General features: G+C 46.5%; 1 protein-coding gene across 2 annotated transcripts in view; it reads right to left on the reverse strand.

The window, feature by feature from the left end:
- Window positions 1-17119, reverse strand: part of VIT (vitrin) — a 124541-nt gene that overhangs the window by 42080 nt on the left and 65342 nt on the right. The window contains exons 6-7 of one of the 2 annotated variants that reach the window (XM_086327459.1): window positions 15195-15272; window positions 9218-9409 (exon numbers count right to left, since the gene is read on the reverse strand). In XM_086327459.1, the coding sequence (XP_086183585.1) occupies window positions 9218-9409; window positions 15195-15272 (270 nt within the window). The remainder of the gene's footprint in view (window positions 1-9217; window positions 9410-15194; window positions 15273-17119) is intronic. The other variant, XM_086327460.1, reaches the window with a different exon arrangement.

Raw genomic sequence — 17119 nt, forward strand, 5'->3', positions numbered from 1 at the left:
GGAAATCCCACGAACAGACAAGACTGGCAGGCCATGGGTTCAAAAAGAGTCAGACACGACTGAGTGACTAAACAACAGAAAAACACAGGGCAAGGCCTCTGTCTGCCACGTCACAAGGGATTCATTTGGTGGGAAGTCAGATCAGATCCACTTTGTTTTATTTTTTCAATGTGGCATTAAGTAAATATTTTAATGGGCTGTGATTACAGGACAGAAATCACTAAAGTACATAGAAGGTTAAAAGACTTCTGTACTAATCTGAAACACCAACACATAAAAGACCGAAAATGGGTAGGATGAGAAAACTGGAGGGAGTTACAGTCCCTGATCTGGCTACCGAGCACTTTGAAACGGCGTCATTGCTGTGCTGTTCATTACAAACATACAGACCAGAGGCACTTATACAGTTCTTCCCAATTCTATGATCTGAGGATTTTCTAGCTGGGAAGTTGGCTGACTATCTGATATGCATGATTTTATCGGAAGTGAGAGCCAGGTGAAGATCCTGTGTGCCAGTGGCTCCCCTATCTGCAGGAGCTAGCTCCGGGCTTTGAGATTTGTGCAGGCCTGAGCACCAGAGCCTCTTGATGAAAGTGAAAGAGGAGAGTGAGAAAGTTGGCTTAAAGCTCAACATTCAGAAAACGAAGATCATGGCATCCGGTCCCATCACTTCATGGCAAATAGACTTTACTTTTTTGGGCTCCAAAATCACTGCAGATGGTGACTGCAGCCATGAAATTAAAAGATGCTTACTCCTTGGAAGGAAAGTTATGTCCAACCTAGATAGCATATTGAAAAGCAGAGACATTACTTTGCCAACAAATGTCCGTCTAGTCAAGGCTACAGTTTTTCCTGTGGTCATGTATGGATGTGAGAGTTGGACTGTGAAAAAAGCTGAATGCCGAAGAATTGATGCTTTTGAACTGTGGTGTTGGAGAAGACTCCTGAGAGTCCCTTGGACTGCAAGGAGATCCAACCAGTCCATTCTGAAGATCAGCCCTGGGATTTCTTTGGAAGGAATGGTGCTAAAGCTGAAACTCCAGTACTTTGGGCACCTCATGCAAAGAGTTGACTCATTGGAAAAGACTCTGATGCTGGGAGGGATTGGGGGCAGGAGGAGAAGGGGATGACAGAGGATGAGATGGCTGGATGGCATCACTGACTCGATGGACGTGAGTCTGAGTGAACTCTGGGAGTTAGTGATGGACAGGGAGGCCTGGCGTGCTGCGATTCATGGGGTTGCAAAGAGTCGGACACGACTGAGCGACTGAACTGAACTGAACTGAGCAACTGAACTGAACTGAGTACCTCGGGCGAGCAGAAGCCCCAAGAGCACCCTGCCTTGGGAGGGTCTGAGTGCTCAGAGCCAAGTTGCAGAGGTGATAGTGGAGTGGGAAAAGCAGTGGAAAAGAGTAGGATTTGAGGGAGAAAGGAGCTGGGACCATCAGTGTGGTCAGTGAGATGGAGTCTTAGTTACTAGGAGCACAAAGAGAATGGATGAGAAAGGGAGACTCAGGGCTGGAGACTCAGGCAGTAAGGCTATAAAAGGTTATGAAAAGGGAATGGGATCAAGTGCTAAAAAACAGTCTTGGGTTGTTGGGCAGGAAGAAACAGGAGCCAGAAGTTCAAAGCTGGGCATGACCTGCAGGTGAGCTGCAGGGGCCAGCACTGCGTGGGAGACAGTGTTTGTAGGTGCAGCAGTGCGAGGGCGGTAAGCAGCCGGCAGCCTTGCCAGGTTTCTGGCTTCAGAGACTCCTGCTGTTGGATACCCCAGGGGGTGGGATTAGACAGGATCAGCTGATTAACATGCAATCAACAATCTGTTTTCATCTCTTATTTTGCCCCCTGATGAAAGTGCCCCTCATTCAGATTTTCCTTGAAAGTCAGCCTTCCTCTCTGTGGTTGGCTCGACTTTGGGGGTTGCAGAGAAGGCCAACAGCCCTAAGGAAAACTGTGCCCATGCTTGGCTGCCTGAATGACTAATCTCCCGGGCCTGTTAAAGTCTAAAGTGGCTTCGGTGTCCTTGGCCTGCCCAGAGATCTGATTCTTAAGCCTTTTGTCCTGAACATCACCGTGTACGTTGGCAAAGAGGCAATTGGGAAGCCATAGAAGCTCTCAGTCCTATCCAGGGGACTCCTTGGAGCCCCTGCTCCCATCTGGCACCAAAGCAAAACAGAATCTGCAGTCTCAAGGAATCTTTTAACATGTGGAGGACAGGTACCTCTCACAAGAGAAAGGCCGGGACTCTTCTTCCTTGTGTGCCGAGGCTGTAAAGGAAACTGTTAAGTCTGTCAGCTCAAGGCCCAGGCCCCAGGCAGAGTTTGTGGAAAGCAGCTAACCGGGCTAGATTCTCCTTTCTCATCTCTGCAGGACGCAACAGCCTCTCAGAGAAAAGAACTTGTGTCATGTGTCTGCATCCCCAGTTCCTAGGCCAAACCTTGACGGGATGCACACAGAAGTGAAAAAAAGGAGCCAGGGAGTGTCATGATTCATAGGAGAATTGCTGGAGGAGAAAGAATGATTTCTGTTCCCCGTGTCACAGAAGTACTTGAGCAAAATTGGCTCTGCCCTTTCCTGGGAAATGATAAAGGCGTCTTTGACCCAAGTTCCTCAAGGGTAAACCCCAGAGAGTATCCCTTTTCAAGTTTATAAGAGCCTAGTCACTGAATCCTTAGGAATTTCTATTACAACCTCCAAAAAAATTGCCTCAAGGGAGTGGCGCTTTGCTTATTTAATGGCTTCCTTACAAGTTGGGCCCTTGAGCAGAATCTTTTGTTGACATATCTGGTTTAATGATTTCTGTTCAAATCTGAGTCAAATGACAAGGATTTGGAAAGACAACCTCCATGTAAGCAAGCTTAACTTCTTCCAGTAGCTAGAAAGGTGAGTTTAGGTTCTCACCTGGATTAGCTTGGGGGCTATTTTGGCTGTTAATATAGGCGGTGGCTCAGATGGTAGAGTCTGCCTGCAATGCAGGAGACCCGGGTTTGATCCCTGGCTTGGGAAGATCCCTGAGAGAAGGAAATGGCAACCCACTCCAGTATTTTTGCCTGGAGAATTCCAGGGACAGAAGAGACTGATGGGCTACAGTCCACGGGATCGAAAAGAGTTGGACATGACTGAGTGAAAAGATTTTTTGATTTGTAGGTGGTGGTGGACCAGAGATCTGTAATAACATTTGAGTGGCCAGAGCATGAATTTTAATTTAACTCTTCTCATTCTTTCCATGATTCATACTAGCAAGATATTACCAAGGTGAGAACAAAAGTAAAGCTTTGTCCTTGGGTGGCCTGAATCTGCTCTGGAGGAGGCATTGAAGTGGGGAGCGGGGGAAGGATTTAACTCAAAACACTGACTGAAAACTCCAGGTAACAGTAGCCCTTGCACTCCACAGCTGTCGAAGCATCTTTTACTAAAATGCCATATTTCTTTATACTTCATTATTCTTATAATAATTCAGCTGTGCCTCTCCCGAGGGAGTTACAGTAATTCCTCAATAGAAATGTCACTTAACATTTAGCAGTTTGCTTAAACTGCATTAACATGGTATTGATGCAAATAGCATTAGCTTTCAGTCATTTTTAAGGGTACACAATGGGTTATCCTTAATTACTCTGTGGGAGAATTGAATACATTTCAGCATTCATTATTCACTGGGCAATTTTTCTGAAGCAAGGTTTTTAAAAGGGCAGAGAGAGATGGGAGATTCTGTAAAGAGAGCTGCAAAGTCTGTTTTAGGGGGGAAAGGGACCACATAAAAACTGGCTGAGGGAAAGAACCAAGTTTCATGGAAGGGGAGAGATAAGAGGTCATGGGAAAACACCTGTTTTTCTTAGAATCAAATTTATCCACCATAACTTTTCATTCCTTTTGTCTTTGTTCCAACTGTTGTTGTTATTGTTCAGTCACTAAGTTGTGTCTGACACTTTGTGACCCCCATGGACTGCAGCACGCCAGTCTTCCCTGTCCTTCACTATCTCCCAGAGTTTGTTCAAACCCATATCCATTGAGTCGGTGATGCCATCCGACCATCTCATCCTCCGTCGCCCCCTTCTCCTCTTACCCTCAATCTTTCACAGCATCAGGGGCTTTTCCAACGAGTCCGTTCTTTGCTTCAGGTGGCCAAAGTATTGGAGTTTCAGCTTCAGCATCAGTCCTTCCAATGAATATTCAGGACTGATTTCCTTTAGGATTGACTGGTTTGATCTCCTTGCTGTCCAAGGGACTCAAAAGTCTTCTCTAACACCATAGTTCAAAGGTGTCAATTCTTCAGTGCTCAGCCTTCTTTATGGTCCAACTCTCACATCCATACATGGCTACTGCTACTGCTGCTGCTAAGTCACTTCAGTCGTGTCTGACTCGGTGTGACCCCATAGACAGCAGCCCACCAGGTTCCCCCGTCCCTGGGACTCTCCAGGCAAGAACACTGGAGTGGGTTGCCATTTCCTTCTCCAATGCATGACAGTGAAAAGTGAAAGTGAAGCCGCTCAGTCATGTCCAACTCTTAGCAACCCCATGGACTGCAGCCCACCAGGCTCCTCCATCCATGGGATTTTCCAGGCAAGAGTACTGGAGTGGGGTGCCATTGCCTTTTCCACATGGCTACTGCTGCTGCTGCTAAGTCGCTTCAGTCGTGTCCGACTCTGTACAACCCCATAGACGGCAGCCCACCAGGCTCCTCTGTCCCTGGGATTCTCCAGGCAAGAACACTGGAGTGGGTTGCCATTTCCTTCTCCAGTGCATGAAAGTGAAAAGTGAAGTCACTCAGTTGTGCCCGACTCTTAGCGACCCCATGGACTGCAGCCTACCAGGCTCCTCCGTCCATGGGATTTTCCAGGCAGGAGTACTAGAGTGGGTTGCCATTCAAACCATAGCTTGGGCTATATGGACCTTTGTTGGCAAAGTGATGTCTCTGCTTTCTTGTTCCAATTATTTGGACACAAACTCAAAATAGCTCTGTTTTCTAATTATAAAGTGAACACGTGCTCACGATCAACATATCCACTGTGGGTAGTAAAGAATCATCTGCAATCCCTCTATCCAGCAGTGGCTGGTTTATAATTTTGGTATACAGTGTTCTATTCCTTTTTCTATCCACATATTCTCATGTGCAAAACATAATTATAACACATGAGATTGGTAGCCATCCTGTTTTGTAGCCTGCTTCTTTGACTTAACAAGCTGTCACAGACCAATCTTATCTTGTCAGGAAGTATGCATATTTTAATAGCTGCATAGTGACTTTTTAACCATTCTGACAATGGACAATTAAATTGTCTCCACTTATTTTTCTATCATGAACAACATCTATGTCCAGGCTTCTTTTGACTTTGGCTGATAATTACCTTAGGATATATTCCTGTAAGTGCAGGAAATGCTGGGTCATTTCTCCACACTGTTACCCAAACTGTGTTTTATCAATTTCCAATGTGAATTGGTGAAAACTGACACCTTATTGTTTACTTTAAGTGTATTTGATTCCTGGTGAACATCTGTTATATTTATTGGCTATTTGTAGTTCTTCCTCCATGGCCTGCCCAGTCATAACCTTCACCGATCTTTCTTTTGGAATGTTTGTCTTAGTGTTTTATGACTGGATTTTAAGAAAAATCTCCTCCTGATACTTTAAGGAAGATAAACATTCAGAGATGAGATACATGTTGGTGAGAATGGAAATTGCACGTGGAAGGGTCAGGCTTTTACAGATACTGGTTCCTTCCCCTCACAGGTTTCACCACTTCTTCCTTAGCGGACCTTGGTCAGCGGGTGGCTTGCAGTAGAAACGTGTGTCACCGGCCCTTCCACCAGGTGGCGCTCCGCTCCTCTCTGGGGTTTACCCTTTAGTGTAGACACATCTAATGATGTGTTAGATTAGCTGAGGCATCCCGGGCACTTCTTGAGATAAACCTGACCAGAAAACAATGCCGGGCAAAGCCACACTCTACCTTCCAAGCCGCAGTAGATTCAGCGGACCCTGCAGCTGGACCTAAGGCATCGTCCATTGTTTCCAGAGCCCTTTCCTCAGCATAACGCTGGACCTGGTTCTCCAGGCTGCCCCCTCTGGTCCTGGGAAGCAGCACTCTGACTGCCTGGCTCTGCTAGGTGCCGACATTCCTACCCCACCGGCCTCTCACATGAACAGTCTCGCCTCTGCTCTGAGTCACTGTCGCTCTAGGTCTTGGCTCCCCGAAGAAGCCCCAGCCTTCTCTTGTTCTATACTCCTCTCTGTCTTGCTGCTGCTGCTAAGTCACTTCAGTCGTGTCCGACTCTGTGTGACCCCATAGACGGCAGCCCACCAGGCTCCCCCGCCCCTGGGATTCTCCAGGCAAGAACACTGGAGTGGGTCTCTGTCTTGTTAGGTTTGCACAATTGCGGGTCAGTTAAGAGGCTGAGATGTGACGTTGGTGTCCAGCCCCATCTTCCTGGGAGTCCTACAACCTGCATCAGCGTCTCTTCATGAGCTGAGAGAGCCGCTTTCTTTTCTTGCTGCAAAGTTTCGACTCTGCTGGACTCCCTCCCATGCCTGTGTCCTGTCTGAAAGGCAGCTCTTGACCTCATCTGAGAGCAAAGATGACTCCGAGACCCCCAAAAGCAGGCTGCTCCTGCTCTGCCTCACACATCTTAGGTGTCCTGCTGCAGGGGTCTTGGGGGATCTTGGTAGGATATCTTCACCGATGTGGCGCAAGACCCTGGAATGGCGCCTGACACACAATGGGCACTCAAGAAATGCTTTTGAATGAAGACGTGAATTAGGCTTTGCTTCAGTGCCCCACCTACAGTCACTTCTAGAATCTTTTGACTACAGTCACATATACGAAAGGAAAAAAATTCACTTAAATGCATCCATCGTGACTTACTTGTCCATCAGCAGGAGAGTTGCTCTCATAATTTAATAGAATATTTTCAGCTATTTGAAGAAATAAGTTATCTATATATTAAATATTACTTGGTACAGTTGGGCTGAAATATCACAGCGAATGTCTACAGCCAAGCATTAGGATAGGGATTCACGAGAGTAGATTGGTGGTTATCTAGGGCCAGTGGGGGAGCCCTTTAGGGGGACGTGGTGAGTGACTGTCAGTGAATGTGGGGTTTCTTTTTGAGGTGATGAAAATGTTTTAGAACTGACTGTGGTGATGGTCACACTACTTTGAGTACACTGAAAATCATTGAACTGAATATTTTAAATGAGTGAATTGTACGGTAGGCAAAAAGTATCTCAAGAAGGCTGTTATTAAAAAAAAAAAAAAGACATAGGCATTCAAACATGAATCTTCACTCTTCTTCATTCCTACGGAAAATCTTTTGAGTAAACTATTCACGTTTTAAAAAGTCCTCTCTTCCTGTCTCCCTCCCCAGTTTGACTCCTCTCGTAGCAATTAGGGCGCAGGCTACACAGAGCGCTTACCCTGGGTATTTGTCTAGGAGGCTGTGGGGCAGCACGGACGTGGGTGCTGGACCGGGATGAAGCACAAACTGACGGGCTGCGAGGCCGCTGCCCAAAGCTTGTGTCCCCAGGCCAGGAATAAGGAAGCTTTGCCAGGCTGGGAGCCACTGCTTCAAGTTGCTTGAGGTTTTCCACAAGCAAAGGCCCAACTTGTAACAGGATTTCCAAGCTCCCAGTGTAGCAAAGTAAATATGCCCCAGGCTAAATTATATGTGTTATGTAAAAATTGCCATCCTCTAAGCAGACACCAGAGCAAGCAACTCACTCAGCTATTCGCAAGTCTGTAAAAGAATCAAGATGATGGGGTAGTGTGTTAATATATTTCAGAAATGATTTTTGTGGTATTTTTATTTGGGGACTTTATGTTATAGCTTCTTCCGTGAGCCATGCATCGGATGGAATAATAATATTTCCTATTTTATAGAACTGTTGGGAAGATTAAAATAATGTGTGCAGGGCTCCTGGCACAGGGAGAGAATGGACTGTGCATTCTGTAATTGTTTATTACTAATCAGAGCAGGAGTTGGCTGTGTCTAGACCCTCTAATCTTGTCACCATGTCCAGGCAGGTCAAGGCCTCAGCTTCTGTGCCACATCGTTAGTGCCTTGGGTGTTTGTTCACGGTGGAGATGCCTCCTATCGCTGGGGCAGGGGGCGGGGGAGTGTCACGGGAGGGCTGGCGGCTGGTCGTGGAGCCTGGCTCTGCTGCTTCCCATCAGTGTGACTGGGGGCCAGTTTCTTCTCCAATACGATGAATTAATCAAATTAGAAGCACTGTATCTGCTTTATAGGGTTGTTTTGAAGATTTAGTAGGCTAATATTTGTCAGGGGCTTACAAGAGTGTCTGGCACACTGAAAGTGCTTGGACTTGTTGAATAGAAAGATGGCTAGAGAGCCGGGCTCCGACAGAGAAGAGGGAAGGGCCATGGTATGTGGCGGTGATGTTTGGAGGCTGGAGGTGAGGCTGAAAAGACCCAGTCCTGGGCATTTCCTCCTAGAAGCAAAAAGTGATGCCAGGTGGGAGATATTTAGAAGTAGCTGAGACACAGCGACACCCGCTCTGTGGAATTTCCTACCCTCTTGCCAGAGGACCTTTAGAAATGAGATAGATGCTCACTGCCCAGGTTGCCTCACATGGAAGACTGTGTAAAGCCATTGTTTGGATTATCCAATGGGCTCCTAAGGTCATGTTTGATGTAATACCAAGATTAATTCCATAAACTGGACTTTGGTAAAACCTAAAACATGACTTAAGAAATGGATAAAAGTGGTAAGACAAAAAGCAGTCAGAAAAGAAAGAAAAACTTGAGCTATCTGACTTTTCCTAAAGGGATTCTTTTTTGTCGTTGCTTGCTTCTAATATTTGAAGACTTCCAGGAGTATTCAGTTTGTCCCTTAAAACCCAACAGTGTTTACACAGAAATCTATTAGCCCTCCAACTGAGCTTTTGGAGAAATGGAGATTTTGCGATGGGAAAGTTTCACGTAATATCCTACTTTCCAAAGTATGATTAACAGCAGTCCTATTTTCAAATCTGTATTAAGTCCTTCTACATAGTTTGCTTAGCTTTTAGTTCAGTTTTGAATTATCATGAGCTCAATTTACCCCTTCAGTATGGGAAGACACGGCACACACCCCCGGCCCAGGTCTCAGGAGTTCTTCCCTTACCCAGCTCAAAACTCCATACACAGGCATTCAGAGAGGCTGTTGACCCTAAAAACCCAGTCTCCCACTTTTCTAGCACACGGCAGCATACAGTCTACCTACTGACCCAGGTCCTTGCTTCTCTGGCCCGCGGGCTGTGGTCGGAGGCCGCTGGCGGTGGAGCCTGCAGATGGGGAGGGCTTTGGCAAGGTGGTGTGGGCGGCCTCGATGGCAGTGGTCCCCGGCGCCTGTGTCACAGTGACCGGCTGTGCTGCTGTCCCTGGAACTGGTGGGCTCTGATCTGCTCTTGCTGTCTCCCCTGTAAGAAAGTGGAATTGCACTGGGGCTCACAGGATAGCTGGTAGGCTCTTCAGGACAGAAATAAGTAGTTCTTGAACACTAGCCATGAGCTCCTATGCTAGCTGCTGTGGAGGCACGTACAATCTGGGTGGAGGAATAAGCCGATGAATGAACCAAAGATGAAGTAATGATAAAATATTTAAAAGGCAGCTCAAAACAATAGCAACCTAAACGAGGCTGAACACGATTAATCATGAAATTAATTTGCCATACACCAGAAGCTATGGTTCATGGATATATACGCTGTTTCAGTTAGTGTTGGCCTAGAGGTAAGGGGTGCTTCCAGGGCTTTCATTGTTTTAGACAATGTGTCTTAGACGTTTTGGTTTTGGTTCATGGCTAGGCGACTAACTGCTCTAGGTCCCAGTTTCCTCATCTATAAAATGGGGTAACAGAACTAATTAGATGGTAAAGACCATCTCGTTTCTTCTTCTAAACGTTACTCCTCATCCACATGTGATGATTTAGATTGCTTCCACGATTTTCGATAACCTGAATTTATTATGAATTATTTATGAATTTATAATTTATTATGAATTATTTATCTGAATTATTTATGTTGAGGGCATGGGGGGCAAGCGGCCCACTGGGCCTTGGGGTTGTATAGAGAACCACGTGTCTGCGTCAGAAGGAAACATCACATGGTCCCCAAAGTGAACAGCACCCGAGTCCTGGGAGGGAACAGCAGCCACCCTCATGGCCTGCTGGACCCCATGGCAGATGTGCCGTTCTACATCTGTGCGTCTGTATTAGTTTCCTGGGGATGCTATAACTAATTACCTTAAACTCGGTGGCCTAAAACAACAGGAATGTAGTCCCTCAGAGTTCTGGAGGCAGAAAGCTGGAATCAGCATCACTGGACTGACCTCCGTCCAGAAGCTCAAAGGTAGAATCTGCTTCTTGCCTCTTCTGTTTCCTGCTGGCAGTGGCATTGCTTGACGTGACACCCCGCCAGTCTTCAAGGCCGGCACCCTCCGTTCTCACTCTGCTCTACTTTCATGCGGCCTTCTCTTCTCTGTGTGTTAAATCTCCCTCTCCCTCCTCTTACGAGGACACGTGTGATTGCATGGTCTCCCTGACAACCCTGCTCTCAGACAGTCTAGGATCACCACCACGCCCCACCCCCGCCATCTAAAGATCCTTAACTTAATCATATCAGCACGGCCTCCCAGCCTTTTTGCCCCTACCCGTTTCTTGCGGTGTAAGAAGACATCTGCAGATTCCAGGATTAGGATACGGATATCTTTTCGGGGGTTGTTTTTTCAGCCTATGACAGCATCCCAGCTCTAGCCGTAACTCTGCTTAAGGATGAAGCAGCTTTGGTACACAGAACAGCAGGCCAAGGGGGTAGGATCTGAGATAGGAAGCTCTATGCTCTGTGGGAACACCCAGCCTCCTCTTGGACATGGTGCTGCGTGCTGGGCCATGTCAGACTGCAGCCCTGTCCAGACGAGCAGACAAACATGAGGTGGGGTCGGGTGTTCAGACCCACTGCCCAGCAATGGTACTTGCCAGTTTCCCCACCTTGACACTGTCACCTCCTGTGGGAGGCAGAGCATTGACCTGGGAGCACAGGTCAGCACAGAACACCCTGGAACTGGGCTGGAGTTTGGCCATCCTGTTTGCTCTTGCGGGCGCTAGCCTGGCAGGGCAGGAAGCAGATCCCGCATTTACCCTGATGCTTGCTAGCAGTTGGTCGTCTTTAAATCCGCCTGGAGACTGTGCCAGACTAATTGCTAAAGAGCTGGCAGCGGCCTCAGGGGTTCAGCCAGTCTTCACGCCATCCTTGGGCAAAACTAAACCTGAGTGATTTATGGCGTTTCCATTACTCTAAAGGAACTGAGCTTTCATAACAAGTCCTAGGGAAGTTTCTAATTTCTCCAAAGTACTCCTCTGTTATACCCTCTGGTAAATGCTACCAGGCATTAATGCCTCTTTAGGGAGACACAGGCTCAGGTTCATACAGGGAAAAGCCATTTAACAGAATCACTCGTATATTTTATGAAATAGGATATATTGCTGATTTGGAGAGAAATCTATAAATAAACTGACAGTACATTGTACTTGCAAATTATTAATTAAAGCACAATTAATTAAAAAGAAAAACTTACTTGAAAATAGTGAATATTTTTGCCACTTTAAACTCATTAGATACTAAGAATCTGGATTATCTTTTTCTCATACCATTGGCTAATTCTGAGGTTGCCAACCTGCTTCCCTGCCAGTCTGCCTTTGCTGATATTGATTTTCTAGATAGCAAATGAAATATCCTGTGGACAGCCGTTTATGTTACTTTCTTAGAACACAGATATTTTCAAGCATAAATAAATTCAACCAACAGAGCCTTCTCCTTGGTCTTTCACACTCTTCCATGGAAGACCTAGTCATTTTTGCCTGCTCTCCTTCAAGGAATAGAGCTGTCTCTAAGAGGGAGATGGAGAAAATGCCCCAAATGATTCTAGGTCCTTATTGAATATAATGCCTGGTGTGACACCAAGTGAATTCTTCATGAGACCAGGTTCCTTTTGAGAAATTTGAAATAAAACTACTAAAAAGTAGTTTCTTTGTACAACTTCAAGTATATGAAAGCTTAGGCTTTTTTCAAAGATTTTCATGGGAAAACATTTCAAAACTTCCCTCAGACTCTTGACATATTATAAGAATAGCTCCAGACTCAACTGCACCAAGGGGTCCCCCAGCTGCCTATACCTGGACATCATTAGGATTGCAATGGGGGTGATCCAGGGCTCTATTCACAGAGATTCTGATCCACTGAGCTAGTCTAGGGTGGGCCCGGGAAACCTGATTGGAGAAGCATAGCCAGCTCCAGGAGCCTGGACTTTTGGCCCCAGCCCTCACCAGCCTGGCCACAAGGCTTTCTCCAGTCTTCTGAGCCTGGCTCCCTTTGCTGTAAAGTGGGGATGGTCAGACCTACTTGGGGGGCTGTTGTCACAGTTAGAGATCACGTCTATAAGGGGGCTTCACAGTGCTTGTTACACGATAGACTTTTGATAAATGACAGCAGCTGACATCATCGTGATACACCTGCCCCTCCCCCAGCGGAGGGTTGCGATGCTTGAGGGGATCATCCCAACCTGGTTTATCTGTTCACTCACATTCTAGGAGAGGTCAGGAAGCATCTTGTTAGGGGAGGGTTGGGACCTGAGCAGCTGCTGGCCTGTGCCTCTCCAGTTCCCCCTCTTCCTTCCGTTTCTGAAGGAATTTTATCACAAAGAAAGAGTGGCAACCAAGAGGCCACCCTTTTTACTGTTCTCACTGGATTTTTTATTTGAATTGTTGAGACTCACTGCATGGTGGGACTGTCACTTGAAAGAGGTTTGTCTAATTTTGAGGCTGGATAAGGCCCCAGTATCTCTTTTATGCTGGAATCCTTACAGCTGAGCTCAGAGTCTGCCACCAAATGTGCTCAACACATGGTTACTGAATGACTGAATGAGTGAATTTAATTTTTCAGACTCAGGCAACTCTGGATGGTATTGTGATAAGAGGCTGATAGTGAGAAATGGAGATGGTGTCATGGGAGATATGGTGATGGGAGATATGGCTTTTGCTAGTTTTAAGTGTGCATAGCAGCATTGGAATTCCCTGCTTGTCCAGTGGTTAGGACTCGGTGCTTTTACTGCCAAGGATCCAGGTTCAATCCCTAGCTGGGGAACTAAGATCCCACAAGCAGGATGGTATGGCCAAAAAATATATGTATGTAGCAGCACAGTGTGAGAAGGCGCCAGCTCCTCCACATTCCTCCTGGTGGTCAGTGAGTCAGGTCTGCTGGGTGGGCGGTGCTAAGCTGGCCACAGTGCAGGGGCAGATAGAGAAGTTTTGGAAATAGTCTCTGCTACGCAGGACTTAGAAACCAGCTGATCTGGCCATCTAAGTCACCAGTGGTTGTGATTGGTTTCTCTCCCCTCCACTGTCTCTCCCCTCACCCTGACCCACTTCAGGGGGATGCCCTTAGAGTTTTAGTGTTGTCAAGGCCCATTAGAGTGGCACCCTTGGGGAAGGTGCTGAAACGTATCTGAAATGGGGGTGTCCTGGCGCTCTGCCTCAGGGGTGGGACAGGTGTCTGGCACAGTCACAGGACAGGGTGTGGGAATCTGTCCAGATTCTGGCCATGGCGCAGTGCAGAAGCCAGAAGGCCCCAGGCCCGCTTTCTGTCCCCGATTTCTGCATGAGGAGAGGTGTCACTGAACTTCCCACGGGTGGGGCCGTGCTGGCGGAACTGTGCTGTCGGTGGCCCCACCCGACCCAGGCCCCTCAGCAGAAGGACTCGAAGAAGGGGAGGCGTCCGAGGCCACCTCTGGGGGAGAGCAGCGTGCAGGGTAAGATGTTCCCTCCCTCCCTTCATGCTTTGTCCTCTCCCCAGGCCCACAGCGGAAGGGGACAGGGGACATCTCAGAAATGGTCCATGGGGCGCCACCCTCTGCTTGTGGGAGGCATTAAGGAAGAGTTGATTCTGTGCAGTTAAACAAACAAAAACAGGTCTAGATTACTGGAATAATTAAGAAGTCATTAAAGATATTATTGGAGAGTAATTGGGGCCGGGAATGAAAAACATCCTCTAGTAGAATAATAAGTGCCTCAAGTCAGGATTCTTTATATACACTATAATTGGCAGAAAAAAATACAGGATAACAGTGTAGAGAGGGCTTTTGGAGCCAGACTGACTGGACTTGATTCTCAGCTCAGCTACTTCCTTGCTGTGTGGCAAAGGGCAAGTTACTAAATTTCTCTGGTGCTGCGATTTCCTCAAACTTTTAAGTTAGGGCTAAGAATAGTATTAATACACATCTATGGTGTTGCAGGGGTGATCAAATACAAAGATCAGGTAAATGTTCCAATGATCTTGGAACAATGCCTGGCACACAGCAAAAACTCAATAAATGCTAGCTAGCTTACAGTGCCTATTTTAAAACCATATTCACTTTATGGACATGAACAAAGTCAGCTAGCCTGTCAAGTTTCTGGTGGTTGCTCTTCAGAAGCTCAGTAGTATCCAGCTCCTGCAGCACATCAGGCTTTCCTATTCTTCACTATTTCTGTTTCTTCATTATTTCAAGTTTCTGGAAGTAATGTTAAATCCCACCATAAAACAACTCACAGCTTCTCTTTGATGAGAAATCAAAGTATTACCCCACCCCCGACGCCCCCCACCCCTGGCGAAAGGACAGGAATGCATAGCACAGTTATTGCTTTTACACAGGAAGCCAGAAAAATGTATTTTCCTAGCCTGAGTTCTCTCTGTACCCCCTTAGTGGTTCACAGGAAGCTGGGGTGGCACAACCTCACAGACGGCATAGTTTTGGCTGCTGTCGTTGAGATTAGTGGCTTGCTATTGTCACAGAAGCCACATCATCTTCTTTGCTTCCCTTCATTTCATACCTAAGTAGAGACAGTCTTTTCACTTTCAGCCACCAGGGAACGTTTCCACACAGAATGTCATGTCATCTTCTAAAGTAGCAATACAATAAATTCAAGGCAACAGTCATTCTGAACAAAAATGACACCAACACAGAGATAATCTCGGAATTGCAAAAACAAAAAATAAAGCCTCACTCTTCGGCCCATTGATTTCTGTGCCCGCATTTCTGGCATCTGTTAAAATATTACTGGAGTCAGTGGAGCTTGACTGGTTAAGATGCTAATTTCCACCCTATCTTCTAAAACACAGAATTGCCTGATTACAAAATCAGAAGATTTAGATGAAATCACACGTGGACACTTGCCTGCTTTGGCAGCTGGGCTTTTAGATGATGAATATGTAAGAGACGATGGGTAGGTTACACCCTTTTGGGGTTTACCTTCTGTAAAAAAAAAAAGGAAAAAAAAAAAACTATTTATTTCTGGAGCCAGAGATTTTAGATGGTTGCATCCTGGTAAGTTGATTCCCTCCTTCTGATTTGTTTCTCTTGAGTTTAATGAAATCAGTCAGTCTCCACCCCCCTCCCATCCTTTGCTGAATTGTTGATTACAGTGAGAAAGTCAAGTGGCATTATGTTTTTCTGTATTGCCTGTGTTTTATTAGTATTAGAAAGGAAGCCATAACATCTTCATGACTCAGAATTAACATGAGCAGCCCTTATTTGCTTGTGAAGATGTGACCTGGAGGTGAAGTTTTCATATGTGTGACTCTGAATGTTGAACCAGGTCAGTAGCTGAAAATCCTCCCTATCCTGGACACGAGAGCTCCGGTGGCCGACTGGCTGTGCATGAACAACTACCTCTCACTTTCATGGACCCTGTGGGACCCATTTGAATTCCACAGCACTGGAGAAACTTGAAAGTAGGTAAATAGAGATCAGCCTTGGAAATAGCCATTTGTTGCCCACCCAGGGAGTGAAAGTTTAGAGAAGGAATGCTAATGTGTATCAGGGAAACCGTGGAGGCGTAAACAAGAAAAATGACTGGGGTTGGGTAGGCGAGTCTCAAGCCTGGTGTGACTGAACGAGCCTGTGAAGACTGCTGCCCATGGTGGTGCTCTGCTAGGGAGTTAGCCTGAAGTTCCACCAGGGAGCCTCATTCCAAGGAAATGGAAACTGTCAGTAGAACACAAGCTCCCCTGAGGAAGGCAATTGGTCTCATTGGTGGCTGTTAAGTCCCCAGGGCCTGGAGCAGTGTCTGGGGTGTAGTAGATGCTCATTAAGTATAACTGAGGAATTACCTTAGTGCTTAGATCTCTGTTCCCTGGTAGCTCACACAGTAAGAAATCTGTCCTGAATGCAGAAGACCCAGGTTTAACCCTTGGCTTGAGAAGATCCCCTGGAGAAGGGAATGGCAACCCACTCCAGTATTCTTGCCTGGAGAATTCCATGGACAGAGGAGCCTGGTAGGCTGCAGTTCATGGGGGTCACATAGAGTTGGACATGACTGAGTGACGAACACTTTCGTTAGATCTCTGTTAAAATTTAAATACACTTGGAAGGGGTCTCACCTGTTATGTGATATTTCTGCTTGATAATGAAAGCATTTTTAACTCTCAACCCAAGGGAATATTTTTATAGGATGGGCTTGGAGAGGAGACGGTGTAGAGTGTCAAATAGGAGATGGGCAGTGGAACAGAATCTAGTGCCTGAGTTCACCAAAGGTCCTTCTGGCGCAAGGAACAGCAAGAGTCATGAGGTAGAATGGGTAACAGGGTCTCAGGAAGGGTTTGGGATTGAGAGCAAGAAAATCTAGGTTTCTGTTTCTATTTTACCAATGATTAACTGCCTCAATCTCTAAGACTCTTGGTGTTTGTTTGTTTGTTTTAATTCAGAAAATATGGATAATAATATGGACCAACTTACTATACAACATTGTAGGGATCTGAAGGAAAAAAAAATAGTTAAGATGTTTTGGAACCATACATCACCATAGAGATGCAAAGAAGTTCTCCTGGTGTTAGCTAGGAATGTCACTCAAGGTGAGAAAGAGGCACGTGTTTGGGCTCAGGGGAGTTACTTCCTCTCGTGAACGCCCTCCTGGAGCAGGGCTGGGCACCCTGGTTCGGCCCTGCTCCAGGTGGACAGTGTGTGCTGTGCTAAGTCACCGTTTTGTCTTTGCGACCCCGTGAACTGTAGCCCACCAGGCTCCTCTGTCCATGGGATTCTCCAGGCAAGAATACTGGAGTGGGTTGCCATGCTCTCCTCCAGGGGATCTTTCTGACCCAGGG

This window comes from Bos grunniens, chromosome 11 (assembly GCF_055505025.1).
Source record: "Bos grunniens cultivar Pamir isolate PY7600 chromosome 11, Bosgru_T2T1.0, whole genome shotgun sequence".
In the NCBI taxonomy this organism is placed as follows: domain Eukaryota; kingdom Metazoa; phylum Chordata; class Mammalia; order Artiodactyla; family Bovidae; genus Bos; species Bos grunniens.